The 17,096-nt window shown below is 42.4% G+C and overlaps 1 protein-coding gene across 1 annotated transcript; it reads left to right on the forward strand.

The window, feature by feature from the left end:
* Positions 1-4,570: 4,570 nt before the first annotated feature.
* Positions 4,571-5,069, forward strand: LOC127328212 (two-component response regulator ORR42-like). Its single transcript, XM_051354827.1, has 2 exons — positions 4,571-4,786; positions 4,881-5,069. Exons 1-2 carry the CDS (start codon positions 4,571-4,573, stop codon positions 5,067-5,069), a joined length of 405 nt encoding a protein of 134 aa, XP_051210787.1.
* Positions 5,070-17,096: the final 12,027 nt, after the last annotated feature.

The raw sequence follows: 17,096 nt of genomic DNA on the forward strand, positions 1-17,096 counted from the left end.
TAAGAGATAGTAGCAAGGGGGATTAATACCTTAACTAGTTGTTCCCCGTGGTCTGATAATCTTATTTCCAAACTAGCTAGAATTGATATGTACTTGTAGTCATCAGCTGGCCACTTTCTCAATCATACCGCATGACTATGGATGTATGCAAGAAACAAAGGATTACAAGGAACAAATGAGCTTTCCCACAAGTAATAAGAGCTTTAACGCATGCAAGAACAAAAAGGAAATGCCGCAATCTAGTTGTGTGGCCACTGGATGAGGCTATAGATTCTAGCAGTGGTGGAGGGGATACCCATAAAAATACCCTATAAGAAATGGCTTGAATTTAAGCTGCAGAGATAGGGACAGATGTAATTTCCATCCGCACCCGAACGTGATTTCTATCCGCCCCAACATCAGAGAGATGTCAAGCTTGCAGAAAGAGGGGTAGAAGTGTTTTTTAACCGGCCCCCATACAGAGAATTGGCACTCCACGAGGAGAGGGGCGGCATGATTCTACATCCCCCAGAGAAGGAAGTTTTGTCTGGTCCGGGTGGATCATCCGGGCGAGGGGGGGGGGGGGGGGGTCATCTGGGATTAATAAACATGGATAATCTACCCCCTTGACGCTTTAATGGCTCCAAGGCCTGTACAAGATATAAAATGGTGAGACTTTTTCTTCCTAAAATAAGATATGCCAACACGAATAACAATCTCTTGCCTCCATACTTCGTAAGCTTCAATCACGTAGATCTCTCTCCCTAGCCAACCGAATCCCTCCAAACTTTGGGAATGCAAGGAGGAGGGCTAGATCAACTCTTATACCCAAGAAATTTCGTGACCCCATACTTTTCCTTTTTGGAGTTGGAATCCGTAGATCCCTTTATGGGGGTCCTTGTTTTTGAAGAGCATCTCGAGTCTAGATCTTGTTGTGACTAGTTTGTGATGTTGTCGGAAGCATTCATCCATTGTGGAGTGTGCATCAACATTGTGTGAAGGTTATCCGCCTAGACCGACCTTGCTTAGTGGAGAAGGTATGTACACCTTTGTGGTGTGCCTACAAGGAACAAGGTGATGCCTTTGTGGCTGTTGGCACCTTTGTGGTGCCACACTTCCTCACCGTAGACGTAGCTCCTTTTTTGAAGGGAACTACGGGAAACATATCGCGCCTCGTCCCCACTCGTTAGCCCTGCCGTACATCTTCCCTTTACCTTTGCTTTATTACGTGTGTTTCATTTACTCTTGTTTGCATCGCATATAGGATCATCTTTATTTGAAGCAATCACCTTTAAGTTTTCACAACCAACATGAAAATTGAAAAATCCCTAAATTGTGTAGCTCCTACTCACCCCCTTCTAGTCGCACCTCACCTACTTTCATGGTTTATGAAGATATTTATTTGGGGGCTTCTTCCTATGCCTATAGCTGAAGTTGTGGTAGCCATGGGCTAGATACGCATCTACTGGGGATCATCCCTGTGATGCTTGGGAGAAACAAAAATTTGATGGCAAGGATATAATCAAGACTAGATCATGAATCATGATGTACACACGCATATATATTGTACACCTAGGATGCCTTGTGAGCGGCTCTTGATACGTCTGAAACGTATCTATAATTTTTGATGCTCCATGCTTTTTTTTACACCAATTTCTATATGTTTTCTTTACACTTCGTGGCATTTTATGCATTTTCGAGGACTAACCTATTAACAAGATGTCACGGTGCCAGTTCCTGTTTTCTGTTGTTTTTGTAGTTCAGAAAAATTGTATAGGAAATATTATCGGAATTGGACGAAACAAAATCTGAAGTTCCTATTTTTTTATCATGAAAAAGTCCAGAGGAGAGATGGAGAAGCGCCATCAGGCGGTCACAACCCCCTAGGCTCGGACCACCCCTGGCCGCACCTAGGGTAGGTGTGGGTCCCTCGGGTGTTCACCGACCTTGCCCCTTCGCCTATATATTGAAATCCTCAGAAAAACCCAGAGACCTGAGCCTCCATGCACGAAAAGTTCCCCGCCTCTACCATCTGCAACCCTAGTTCGGGAGGGTTCTGAAGCTCTTCCCGGCACCCTGCCGGAGAGGGAGATCATCACCGGAGGCCTCTTCATCACCATGACCGCCTCCGAAGGGATGTGTGAGTAGTTCATCCCTGGACTACGGGTCCATAGAAGTAGCTAGATGGTTGTCTTATCCTTATTATGCCTCATGTTTAGATCTTGTGAGCTGCCTATCATGATCAAGATCATCTATATGTAATGCTACATGTTGTGTTTGCTGGGATCCGATGAATATTGAATACTATGATTTAGATCAATTATGATATGTCATGTATATGTTATTTTTCATCTTGCACGCTCTCCATTGCTAGTAGATACTTTGGCCAAGTATGTGCTTGTGACTCCAAGAGGGAGCATTTATGCTCGATAGTGGGTTCATGCCTCTAGTAATCTGGGAGAGTGACAATAAATTCTAAGGTTGTAGATGTGTTGTTGCTACTAGGGAGAAAACAACAATGATTTATCCAAGGATAATTCTAGTGTTTACTTTACACACTTTACTTAATGCAATAATATGTTGCTTGCAACCTAATACCCAAAGTTGTTCGGATGATATCCTGAGGGTGGATTATTAGTCATAGATGCAGTTGGATTACGGTCCTATGAATCATGTTGTAATGCCCAAATGAATCTCGTAGTAATCATCTTGTCATGTATGGTCTTTATTGACCAGCTATAATTTGTTTACCCAACATTTTATCTATCTTTATGGAGAGACACCTCTAGTGAACTATGGATCCCGGTCCTTTCTTTTACACTGATAAAACATCTACTGCAAACACCTATTCCGTTTCTTTACTGAAAGTAATGTTCTCTTTATTACAATGTAAAAAAAATCTCCTTCCGTATTATACATCAAATCCTTTGTTTTCAGCAAAACTGGTGAGATTGACAACCTCACTGTAAGTTGGGGAAAAGTATTGTGGTTGTGTTGTGTGCAGGTTCCACATTGTTGCTGACACTGGTAGTGTGCCCTGCCCAGCTAGCAACAACCTTCAAAAGGGTTTTCTTTCTCCTAGTGATCTATTAAACCTCGGTTTCTTACTGAGGGAAAACTTTCTGCTGCGCTCATCATACCTTCCTCTTGGGGTTTCCCAACTGCGTGCTCTACGCACATCACTCTCGGGAGTTAGAATTTTTAATGATATATAACTTTATTTTATTATTATTATATTTCTAAATCTCGGATGGAATTAGTGCGCTCTTAGCACATGCAATCAACACACATGTATAATCGGGTTTAGATCATCATTATTTAAGTTACGCCCATGTGCACGTATACAAGATGGAATTATAGATACCATATTAAGACAATCTGGAGAACGAGGTAACTAATGTGTGATAGATCTGGAATATTAGTTGCAATATCTTCTTAGGTACATTTTATATCTATCATGGACACATGTTCATAATAGGTTTTAATCCTTTAATTGTACTAATCACCATAACAATATGAACATACATCCATCCTTTGTTAATGGCAAAAAATAAATGATTTATAATCCCATTTTGGTATCCAGGTATGACAACATGTCAAGACAAATATACTTACACATAGGGTGATCTTTTATGGTGCGATAATCGATAAATTTAAAAGCCATACATTTGTGGGCAATATCTGAAAATATGAAATATATATGGATCATTTATAACAAAAGATATTGCCAATATCCTCATTGATTCTCCCCTTATTATTTTGGTGTGAAGCGGTGGAGATATTTGCACATTGGCGTAGGCATAATTTTGAAATGGACGGTCGAGATCAACCGGCCTAGGGGAGGCGCTCCTCTCGTTTTCCCTATAAATACCTAGGCATAGAGGGGCTACAAGGCACACAACACCAAATTAAACCTCAAGCAACAAGAGCAAAAAGATATCTATCTGCATTTGCTACCCCTCCTATTCCATAAGCTCTAGCTAGCTCTAAGGTCCGTATTTCTTGCTTTAGTTTCCCTTTTATTCATCATCATCTAGAAGTTTATATATCCGTGATTTACATAGAAGAGACTGTTAGAGGTGCAATCATGCATATGCATTTATATGTACATGTTGTGTTTTTTCATGTTTGTTTTTATGCTAAGGTCATCCTTAAAAGGTTTTTGATTCTGCCTATTGTAGAACAACGCATGAAAAAATATCCATATGCAGCACAAGATTTGCTTGTTCTATTTCATCATTTTGTGATGTTCCTGTAATCCTCTTAAATTCAAATCTTGTTTTTCCATCTTTCCCTCATGAGTATTAATAAAGTGCGCACACGTCTCGCAATAGATATATTTGATGACTTGAACTTACTGCTAGATTTAGCATACATTTCCATCAACAGGTATGTACTTCAAGCAAATACCTAACTTCCAGATTATTTGTAGGAATTATTTCTAATGATTTTGCAACTATTTATATATACAACATTTTGGTTTCTAATTGTTTTTTTTTGTTATTGAGAATACCTTAGAACAATCGCTTTACATGTATTGCGTGGATTTGAAATAATAAGCATATGTGTCTATTTACAGTTTGCTTAGGTAATGACGACTTCCACCGTCCAAGGATCCCCCGTGAAGGCCCTTATTGTGGAGGATACGCCTGTTCATGCATTTATTCTCTCCACCATCCTGCGGAAGTTCCATTGTGAGATTACTGTGGCTGAAAATGGGAACGAAGCTGTGCAACTGTTTCTCGAGGGAAAGAAGTTTGACATTATTTTTTGTGACAAGGAAATGCCAGTAATGTCCGGTCCTGAGGTATTACAATTAATATTTTTTTCATGTTTCCTAAATAGATATTTTTTTTTTACTTTATAGTTTGCTTGAATGTACCTTTTTCCTTATTTGGCAGGCCATTGAGAAGATCCGTACTTTGGGAGAAAGTCATGTGAAGATTGTTGGAGTATCAGCCGGTTATGATCTCGAACAATCATTCATGAGCGCTGGTGCTGATATATTTCTGCCCAAACCAATGAAGTTTGAAGTTGTCGGGCCTATTATTCAGGAGGTCATGAATAAGAAGAATAACTCCATGGTCTAAGCGCGATTAAGTTTCCTCAAGAAATGGAGTGAATAAGACGTTGAGCTCATATGTGTATGAGCCTGCTAGCATTATCATATTTGTTTAGTTTTATCGTATTGTCATTTTATTTCTAGTTCATGTTAAAGGTTGTATTTAGCAAGAAGGGCAAGAGAGGCTTCCAATATGTATCTCCTTCAATTGAATGCAATACTATTTGGACTACTTGTGATGTGTAAGGTAGAAATCTAATTAACACACTAGTAGTGAAAACGCTATAGGGGAACGCTCATTGGCAGCGCACCCATCAAAATGCACGCGACTGGTATTAGTAGTCGCATACCAAAAGTAAGCACGCGACTGGTACATGTGTAATGGAAGCGTAACGGAGGGTAGCGCACGCGACTAGTATGTGGGACCTGACTGTACTCAGGTCCATAAAGTACCCGCAGTGCGTGCTCACGGGGCATGCGACTGCTATCTCGATACCAGTCGCGTGTACCTTTGTCCGCCTGCTGCCATTATATTAGGCTGACATGCACGAATCAGGCACAAAATACTAGCCGCGTGCCTTATTTTTGGCACACTGCTACTATCAACTAAGTGGTAGCGTGCCTTATTTTGGGCACCCTCCTAGTAATTTCAATTTTCAAAAAAATCATAGAAAATTCAAAAAATAAAATTCTTTGAGATGGCCAAGTGTTATGTCATCTAGTTTTAAGGAAACTTAACAAACGGTTAACTTTGATATATTATGCAAAATGGGGTCATGTCTCGGTAAAACGGAATTTCTGGTCGCATAGGATCTCCGATGAAAATCTTTAATATATGAAAATGTATCTACGCAAAATTTTACATCCGATTTCAATTCCCTCTGTGTTAGATATTTTGTAGATTCCAAAAAATCAAAAAGGGAAATAGTGTTTTTTCAGGTTTTAGATTTTTGATGAAAAAATTCAAAAGTTTCGCTCTCTCCAGCTTCTCCACTTTATCTCTCCTCGTCTCCTCTTTCTCTCCTCCACCTTCTCCCCTCCTCCTCTTCCACTTCTTTCCCTCCTTCTCTACCCAAGAGATTGTCTGCAATGGCGATAACAACGGAACTTTTTATGGATGGAGGCTCGGGTGTTTAGGTTTTCCCAAGATCGTGAATAAATAGGAGGAGGAGATAGGTCGGTGGGGTGCCGGTGGCCCCACACCACCCCTAAGCGAGGCTAGGGGGCCCACGCCTACAGTAGGTGAGGCCGCCTCCCTGTGCCTCTCCGACTCTCCTCTAGACTCCGTCTTCGTTTCGATAAAATAGGCACTTCGACTTTTATTTCGTCCAATTCCGAGAATATTTCATGTACAACTTTTCTGAAATACAAAAATAGCAGCAAACATGGAACTGACACTATGGCATCTTTTCAATAGGTTAGTTCTGGAAAATGTATAAAGTGAAACGAAGTGTAAACAAGTCATGTACAAATTGGTGTAAAACACGCATGGAGCATCAAAAATTATAGATACGTTTGAGATGTATCAAGCATCCCCAAGCTTAACTCCTGCTCGTCCTTGAGTAGGTAAGTGATAACAAAATTAATTTTTAGGTGACATGAAGCCAACACAATCTTGATCAAACTATTGTAAAGCATTGTAAGCTGAGATCAAAGTACTCTAAACATCGGCATGATAGATATAATGCTAACAATAGAACTTAGCAACTATGTTATATCATGAGAAGTAACTCAAACAAAGGACCATGAATAATTGTGCATTGAAAACAACTGTTTGTTTATGAGAATAGAGAAAACATAGCAAAGTGGGACCTAGCTTGTCCTTGATGGAATAGCAAAACATAAATGCTGGGACACCTTCAAAGTTCAAAGGATGACTAGATACAAGTAATTTAAGATTAAGCAATAGCATAATCATGAATCAATCAATAAGTCTTGGGACTATGCACATTATACTCAGAATGATAACTATGCTCTCTTAATTGGTGCATAAAGCAAGCCGATGAAGTCACATAAAAGTAAAGGAAAGGCCCTTCTATGAAGGAAGTAACATTAACATGTTTTATAAACCATCCAAAAAGTATGGTACTCGTTAGCTTTGAGCTCTCATTATCCCTATCATAAGCATCTTGAATGGTTAAAGTTAATGTGCGTGCAAATATGACCAAGTTATATGATTGACAAATCATAAGTTGAAAATCTCATGCCCCTTGAATACGAGTACCTACACCTCATGCTACTCAACTTAGGTCCCAAATAAGTTCTTGTCATTGTAAGTATACATGTATCATTAAGAACGCCAATGGGGTACCTCCTGCCCCATGATATGAGAGGCTTTCCCATACCAAAAAGACAAGACAAACAGACAATGAGCATCTCAATAATCATTTTATTTACTATGGGCATAGTTTTTTTTATTGAAGATGCTTCACAGAATGCTCAATATGGTTCGTTGTAAACTTCCACTATGAATGATGCATGGCTTGGGTAGGCGACCCAGGCGTTTCTCTAACACATATACAAACTCCATGAACTTATAAGTTCCCATTTTATTTCACATCGTTAGGCATCCATAAAGAAAACATTATGACATCAACTAAATAGGAATAAGTGCAATGTTGAAAGCGTGCCCCATGAAAACATGGTTGTGCTAACTCCCAACTTACAACTTGCAAGCATATAATCTTCATAAGATAGTTACAATGGCACAAGTTTATTAAGTGCAAGAAAGTAAATATGCCTTCAAGTTTGTGAGAGCTTTACTAACTAATTTTCTCATGACAAAATTTAATTTGGAAGATGAATAAAAACATGATGAATATACTTGGAATAGCAATGATGCTAGTAGGTAGTTATGGTGGACACAATTGGCAAACTTTTGTTTTTAGTGGTTGGATGCACGAGTAGAGCTCATACTCAATACAGGTGAAGGCTAACAAAATACTGGGGGCGACCAACTAAGAGAGTAATAATGGCCATAATCATGCATAGCGACAAAACAATATTAATCAAAGCATAAAGTGATATTACAATTTAAAAACTAAATAATCATAGAGGCTTTAGTTCACTGGTTTGTAGCCATAACATGATGTAAACATGTGCCAAGTCAACCCAATAAAGCATCAAAGAAGAATACCACAATATTATGCTTTATATGATGGAAACAAAACATGATTCTTTCAATGGCATATTAAGCACTCTCAGCTATTTGAGACAAGTCATGCTACAACAATAAATACTAAGAATATAATAAGAATACCATCCAACATGACATGCCACAGTCTAGACAAACTTTCTTTTGCATCACTGTAAGCATGAATAATTTTACTCGTCTCCAACACCAATCAATTTATTTGAAACAACTATCATAGCTAAAAATCAATATGGACCAGAGATCTCATCATACATGAATTGTAACATCCCAAATTTTAAAACAAAGAGAAAATGAATTTCCCTAGCTTCCAAATTTTGGAACCAACAAAAACTTTTATTAAACTAAGTTAGGAGCATAGTGCTCATGCATGTGTGTGAGGATTCTTGCCATGATTGGTTGTCAAAGTATTTTGGAAATGATCTTAAACCCTAAACCCTACTCTTTTCAACAACAAAGAGAAACCAATAAAACGAAAACAAATTAAGAGAAAAAGCATATGAGAGCAATTAGCTATCTTTGCAAAATAATCCATTATGCCATGATCTATCTTGATTAGATGGCTTGAAAAAAACATCAACAAACCAACCCATCACCTACCAACTAAATCTAAGGTGAAACAAAAATAAAACCAAAATATGCATAGAGGCATATGTGGCACTTAGTGACATAGGCATCCCAAATGGGCCTGCCGAAGATAGTACCCGGGGTTTACTGAAGGCCCGTTACCCGAAGAATAAGGAGATTCGGAAGCCCAAGATGTTATTAAGGAAAGCTAGAGTTGTAATAGAAAGTCTTATTTGTAATCTTACGGGATGAGTTAGAAACCTTCCCGGACTTTGTAACTTGTACAAGATTTAATCCCTCGGCTCCGCCTCCTATATAAGGGGGAGTCGAGGGACACAGAGATCATCGAATCATTGTTTACAAACCCTAGTTTTCATAATCGTCGAGTACTTTTCGGCTGAAACCTTCGAGATCTACTTGCCCTCTACTTCCAACTAAACCCTAGCCTACAATCCATAGGCATTGACAAGTTGATACCTTGTCAATTGGCGCCGTCTGTGGGAACTAGAGGCGTAAGGATCTGATCTCGATGGCACGTTCAAGATCTTCGACATCATCAACCGCAAGCAACGCAATGGATCGAGGTAAACAGATCGCTGCTGGTTCTGTCGATTTTGTTCCTCACCCACCCTCCCGTTTGGATGCATATGCGTATCTGGCGGAGCCTATGGAGATGACGTTCGGAAGGTTTCACTTTCGCGTCAAGAAAGAAGGATCGTATCGTGTCGAAATTCCGATTTCGTCGGGATCATCGGCGGTCGATTCCGATTTTTCAAGCTATACATCGTCAACCGAATCAGGAGAAGAAGAAACTTCGTCATCACGCTACATCAGCATCAGGGCAAGAGAGAAACTCGCCAAGATCTTCAGCGACATGTCGTTTGAGTCATCTGCGGACTCATATATAAGCGATGGCTCAAGCAGTGTCGACAGTTACGACTTCATCGACAAATCTACTATAGTGGGCAAGGTCTTCACCAATCTCAACGATGGTGTCACCAAACCCAACATAGATCTGAATACAAAATATCATCAGATTTATGTCATTGGAGAGTCAAGCAATGACCAAGAGGAAACATCCGAGGCTTTCGACGATCTGGGAAATCCATACGTCGATCCCTCCGATCTGCGACGAGGTTTGGGCAATAAATACGTCGGGCCACAGCCGCGACACAGAGTTCGACTCCCGCAAGCAGCATGGGATAGAGCCGCGAGAGCTATGGACGGCTCAGAACCAATGGCCACCACAGCCACGCCCGAGGAATTACAAGCATATCAATATAGGCTCACACGAGCTGCAAGAGAATTGAAAAAACAGGCAGCTGAGTTAAACAGAAGAAAGGAGGCAGCTTCTGCATCCAGCAAGAGAAGGGCAGAGTTGAGTCGACAATCTAGAACTTCGGGTGATAGCCACAGGGAAGCTCGGAACAGAGCAAGATCAAGGTTACAACACATACCCGAAGCAGAAAGAGAGCACCTGGTCCAAAACCTCGACATGTCCTTTATGTCGATAGATACAAGAGGAAACATCATCCCTAAGACACCAGAGGCTGGGTATATGGCGACACATGCTTTTATCCTCGCATCTAAACCACCTCCAGGAGATCCAAGGGAAACACTTTACAACATGGCGATAGCAGGAGTTGGTGCCATGGGGACGGCGTTTGTATCAACACCTCCCGAAGGAACAGCAAGGCAAAATAGTACACGACCTGCGGCAGCAGTAGCAGCTCCTAAAGGACCAAGTGGAGCAAGAGATACGGTAGCACAAGCAAGGGTCGACAGAGCGCGACAAAGCAGAAGAGAACATCGACAGTCCCCAGAGTTAAACGACGAGGATATGTGCGGTTTGCCATGTTTCACGAGGAGAGTGCGAAAAACTCGAGTACCTTAGGGATTTAAGTTGCCTGATAATTTCAAAAAATTCGACGGCCTTCAAGATCCAGAAGATTGGCTAGTTGATTATCTCGAGACGGTGAAACTCATAGGAGGAACCAGAGCAACAGCTATGCAAAGCATCCAGGTGCATTTAAGTGGGGCCGCACGGTCTTGGATAAAGAAACTCCCTCCAGGATCTATCGACAGTTGGGAAAGCTTCGAGGACGTGTTCGTCAAGAACTTCAGGTCCACGTGCAAAAAACCTGCGTCATTAGAAGAGTTGAGAGCATGTCGACAAAAGCCAGACGAGCCAATGAGAAAATATATCCAAAGGTGGAACATCATCAAAAACTCGGCAGAAAATATATCTGACGAAAGAGCGATAGATGCGTTTGTTGCAGGAATCAGGCGTGGAGATTTTGTCGAGGACTTGGGAAGGACCAACCCAAAGACAGTATCCGCGTTAATGGAAATAGCAAACAGATGGGCAGATGGAGAAGATGCTGTCCACAACAAACGGCACAGGTCACCAGAGGAGGACCGTGGTCGAAATTATCAACCAAGGCGACGATTTCCTCGGCAGTACCCAAGTTATGATGCTCCAGGACAGATTTCGGCAGGTTTTCGGGCAAACACAGGAGGAAACAACAGAGATGATTATCAAAGAAGCAATGAGCAGCGAGGCGATAATAGAGACGATTCTCGAAACAACAGGCAAAATAGCGGGCCTAGGTTCCCGAGGCCTTTCGTGTCTCCTGAAGAGATGATGAATGGGCCGTGTCAGATGCACTTTTTCCTCGACAGCAACGGAAAAAGACAGTCAGGACATCTGCAGAAAGATTGTCGCAATTTCCAGGCAATGTTAAGGTGGGCAGAACACGCTAACGCTCGGGCAGCACAGAGAAATCCTCGAGAACCCAGGAGCGAGATTCACTTGCCACCTCCTCCCGCGATTACAGAAGATAATCGACATCAGCTCAGAATAGCGGCAGCACCTCCACCACCACCTTACGTTGATCCTAACTCTAATGGAGCAGTGTCGATGATTCAGAAGGGAAGGCCATCCAATAGAGCTCAGAAAGTAATCTCACGACAGGTGTTCATGGCAGAAAAAATGCCTCCACCAACGGTCGAGTATCTTAATTGGTCAGGGCAAGATATTGGCTTCACCATAGCAGATCATCCGCAGCAAGTTCCTCGACCAGGGCAGTCAGCACTTATCTTACCAGCAGTTATTGCGGGATTTGATGTCTCTCGAGTGTTCATAGATGGTGGCAGCAGCTTAAACCTTATGTATGCAGATACATTGAGGAAAATGAACATATCCCTAGCAAACTTGAAGCCAACAGACACGAGGTTCCATGGTATCACACCGGAAAAACCAAGTTATCCATTGGGGAAGATCAATCTCGACGTTCAGTTTGGAACCCGAGAAAATTATAGAATCGAGAAGCTGGAGTTTGAAGTTGTGGATTTTCCGTCGCAGTACCACGCTCTGTTGGGACGACCAGCATATGCTAGATTTATGGCGGTACCACACTATACATACCTGTTGTGGAGGATGCCTGGACCGAAGGGACCAATCACAGTCAAAGGAAGCTTCGCCTTAGCCGATAAGTGCGATAAGGATTTTCATCGGATATCAGAAACTTTCGGGATGCAAGCTGAGTATTTGGCGTCAAGGAGTATGACTGACTACGACGTGCTGCCAGATGTTGGAAGGCCAAATAAAGAATCAACTTTCAGTACCGAGAAAAATTCTAAGGAGGTACAGATTCACCCGACAGACCCGAAAAAGACGACGTCCATCGCAAACGACATGGACCTCGCATAGGAAAGCGCGCTCGTCGAGTTCCTCCGTGAGAACTGGAAAATCTTCGCATGGTGTCCAGCTGACATGCCAGGAGTACCCAGGGAACTTGCCGAGCACCACCTAAACTTGGATCCACTAGCGAGACCAATCAAACAACCCTTGCGGCGTTTTTCGGAACCAAACCGCAAGGCCATGCTGTCAGAAATCGATCGACTACGAGAAGCTGGTTTTATCAAGGAGTTGCACACAGAAGCCACATGGGTAGCAAATCCTGTGTTGGTGCCGAAGAAAAACACTAAGGTCCTTCGCATGTGCGTCGACTTTACGTGTCTCAATAAACACTGTCCAAAGGATCACTTTCCCCTCCCGAGGATCGATCAAATTATCGACTCCACGGCTAGATGTGAACGTCTTTCCTTCCTGGACGCATATTCTGGTTACAACCAGATCAGATTGAAAGAAGAAGATGAAGTAAAGACAGCGTTCATTACACCTTATGGCGTGTTTTGCTACAGAACAATGCCCTTTGGTCTGAAAAACGCGGGAGCAACATATCAGAAGATGATGCAGAAGTGTTTGGCGACACAGATTGGGAAAAATGTGCAAGTATACATCGACGATGTCGTCATAATGTCAAAAAAGGGGGCAACGTTGATCGAGGATCTCAAGGAAACCTTTGACAACCTCGACAAATTTTGCCTCAAGCTGAACCCGACGAAGTGTTCTTTTGGCGTTCCAGCAGGAGAACTTCTGGGGTTTCTAGTTTCAGCAAGAGGGATTGAAGCAAATCCCGACAAAATACAGGCTATTGTAACAATGAAGAAGCCAACAAAGTTGAAAGAAATACAGCAGCTAACTGGGTGAGTCGCAGCTTTGAGCAGATTCGTCGCCAGGCTGGGAGAAAAAGCGTTACCATTTTACGCTCTGATAAAGCAAGGAGAGAAATTCCAGTGGAACGAAGAGGCCGACAGAGCTTTCGAGGATTTGAAGCGCACAATCTCGACACCACCAATCTTGGTAGCGCCGAAGGAAAAAGAACCTCTCCTACTGTATATTGCAGCCACGCCCCAAGTGGTTAGCACGGTGCTAGTCATTGAAAGAGAAGAAGAAGGAAAACTCCATGGAGTGCAAAGGCCAGTATATTTCATCAGCGAAGTTTTATCGCCTTCCAAACAGCGGTACCCGCAGTACCAGAAACTAGCATATGGAGTAATTGCAACGGCAAGGAAGTTGCGCCACTATTTTTCGGCACATCCGATAATAGTAGTCAACGAAGCACCTCTTTCAAATATACTGAACAATCCAGAAGCTACAGGGCGTGTCTCCCTTTGGGGAATAGAACTTTCCCCTCGGGACATCACGTATGAAAAAAGAAAGGCAATCAAGTCGCAAGTTCTGCCAGATTTCATTGCAGAGTGGATGGAGCTACAAAACACGGGACCCCCAGATTTGTCGAGAACTTGGACCATGAACTTCGATGGGTCCAAGAGAGCAGAAGGAGCTGGCGCAGGAGTAGTGCTTATATCACCTGAAGGCGACAAATTGAAATACGTCCTTCGGATGACGTTCCCTAACGCATCCAACAATGAAGCAGAATATGAAGCCCTCATACACGGGATGAAGATGGTGAAAGCTTGCGGTGCAACTCGATTAAAAATCTTTGGCGACTCACAATTGGTGGCTCAGCAAGTTATGAACCAATGTGACGCAGTCAATGATAGCATGATGGCATACAAGGAGGTGTACAATGAGCTTGAGAAGCTGTTTGATGGGTGTGAGGTAAATCACATCAGTAGATTGAGCAATGATGAAGCCGACGTTCTCGCAAACATCGGATCGCAGTGCCTCCCAATCCCGCCAGGAGTGTTTTGGGAAGAAATAGAGGAGAGATCCACGAAGCCGAAAAAGGTGCAGAAAAAAGCAAAGGAAGGAAAAACTTCGGCGCCCCTCAAAGAAACTACGGAGGATGAAAAGGACCAAGAACTTGTGATGATGGTAGAAGTTCCTTGGATGCAAGCGTATATATCATATATCCTCAGGAAAGAAATACCCGACGATCCAGTTGAGGCCAGACGAATTATTCGATGATCCAAAGCTTTCACAGTGATCAAGGGGGAGTTATACAAGCGAAGTATTTCAGGCGTTATGCAAAGGTGTGTCACACCCGAGGAAGGAAGAATAATTTTGAAGGATGTACACGAAGGAATATGTGGCCACCACGCAAGTAGTCGAGCTATTGCAGCCAAAGTTTTTCGGGCAGGATTCTATTGGTTGACAACAATCGAGGATGCCAAGGAAATAGTAAGAACTTGCGATGCGTGTCAAAGATTTGCCGCAAAACCTCACTCTCCAGCGGCGGAATTAACACCAATACCATTGTCGTGGCCCTTTGCCCAATGGGGACTTGATATGGTGGGCAAGTTGCACAAAGCTTCGCCAGGAGGGTATGAGTACTTGCTGGTCGCTGTCGACAAATTCACCAAGTGGGTAGAAGCGAAGCCAATAAATTCACCAGATGCAGTATCGGCAATAAAGTTTGTGAAAGGCCTGGTTTTTCAGTTTGGAGTGCCTCATAGCATTGTCACAGATAATGGTTCAAACTTCACATCCAAGGAATTCAAGGAATACTGTGCAGAAGTAGGCATTAAATTGCACTTTGCGTCAGTTGGGCACCCGCAAACTAACGGACAAGTCGAGAAAGCCAATGGAATCATCTGCAACGGCCTCAAAAAGCGTCTGCTAGGACCGCTTGAAAAAGCTCGACATACTTGGCCAGAGGAATTGCCAAGTGTTTTGTGGAGCATCCGAACAACACCAAATACGGCGACACAAGAAACTCCGTTTTTTCTCGTCCACGGAGCCGAAGTAGTACTACCAATTGAAATAGAGCATGATTCTCCAAGAGTAACAGAGTATGACGAAGAAACATCACAAAAAGCTCGGGAGGATGATATGGACGCACTCGACGAAGCTCGAGATGAAGTACTTTCATGAGTCACCAAATACCAGCAAGACCTCAAAAACTACCACAGTCGACGGTTAAGGCCAAGATCTTTTCAAGTTGGGGATTTGGTCTTGCGGTTAAATCAAAAAAGTACTGAGAAGCTCGAATCACCATGGTTGGGGCCTTACGTTGTCACGGAAGTCATCGACGGAGGCGCATACAGGATCAAGGACAAGAAGACAGGGGCTCCCGAGAAAAACCCCTGGAACGTGGCGCAGCTCAGGCGGTTCTACGCCTAGAGCTGAAATATAGTCCTTCTCTGTAAAAATACAATGTACGGAAACGCCCGCGAGTTTTCAGACGCACTCTTTTCCTTTTCGGGGCACCGAGTGGGGCCGGAAAGGTTTTTAATGAGGCGGGCTCGCGGTGCTACAATATAATAAAGATAGTGGAGATATACTTCTTATTCTTCGACACGCTCGGGGGCTCAACGCCTTCAAGTCTCAAAATACGTACAATATAGACAAACTAGACTTACCGAAATATTTCGCCTTGGTACACTAATACCTCGCCAAATATAAAAATCGGAAGCTAACAATTATAAATATAGTGTACACATCAAAAATCTTATTGCTTTGGTCCAAGAACCTTGCAACAAAAATATAGAACTTCGACACTAAGATACTCGAGGGCTTGCAATCCATCAATGAAAAAACAAAGATGTCTTATTACAACAGAAGGAAAAATCTTCGAGATGGAAAAAACAGTACAAACTCTAGCCAGAAGGCTCGGGGGCTCCAACAATATAGAGCACTTTGCAATATACAACAAATTTCTTCGGAAATAAAAAAGAAATCAAAAAAGATAGAGACACAAGGTTTTGCAATATGGTACAAATCAGTTAAAGCCTAAAATACTATCTATGGACAAGCCTCTGGTTGTTTTATGTTCAGCATAGGACCCCTTGATGAAGAATTCTGAGTCCATCCGAAGAAGCTCATCTATCATCGACTCGGCCACAGGAGTTACCATCTCGTTGATTGTGTCAATATCATTTTTTCGCCGCGATTTCTTGGCTAGGCAATCAGCAACAATCTTCGTCAGGTCTAATTTTGGATGACAAATATTTATCATAATCATGGCGAACCTTGCTCCAGCAGTCAATTGAGCTCGTACAAAATTATGAATGCGGGGAGCATCTCTGAATATCTCCAGCAATTCAGGAAGAGTTTTGGGAACCTCATTTCGAGGAAACAAAGTCTTGTAAACAAGGGTTAATGTTGTCGTGCAAAAATTGAGAAATTCACGCACTTGGCAAGCACGATCTTGGAACCTGACAATTTGCTGGGTTCGTTCAGGGGTGGCCCAGAATAAACAGCCATGGTTAAGGGAAAGATTGACAAGAAGATTTGTTCTCTCGTTTACTCTTCGATCTTCGGCGGCAGCATCAAGAACCGAGCCTATTAAGCGACAAGGCAAGAAATTTGAAGGGGGGCACATCAAAATAAAGAGGAGGCATTGTGAGGTTGGAAAAACATACCTAACATATCTGTGCTAGCTTCCAACATTAGCTCGAGCATGCTATTTTCTCGGGTAGTGGCTCCCTTTGCTTCCAATACAGCAGTATCCTTGGCAGCCATAGCCTCTTTGGTTTGTTGGAGAGCAAGTTTTTCTTGTTCAGACGCTTTCCGAGATTGTTCCA

This window comes from Lolium perenne, chromosome 2, assembly GCF_019359855.2.
Source record: "Lolium perenne isolate Kyuss_39 chromosome 2, Kyuss_2.0, whole genome shotgun sequence".
NCBI lineage: Eukaryota > Viridiplantae > Streptophyta > Magnoliopsida > Poales > Poaceae > Lolium > Lolium perenne.

Bases quoted from the DNA above. Each gene is read 5' to 3' on its own strand.
- LOC127328212 (XM_051354827.1), top strand. From the start codon at position 4,571: ATGACGACTTCCACCGTCCAAGGATCCCCCGTGAAGGCCCTTATTGTG. The intron at 4,787-4,880 runs GTATTACAATTA...CTTATTTGGCAG, and splicing joins CAGTAATGTCCGGTCCTGAG to GCCATTGAGAAGATCCGTAC.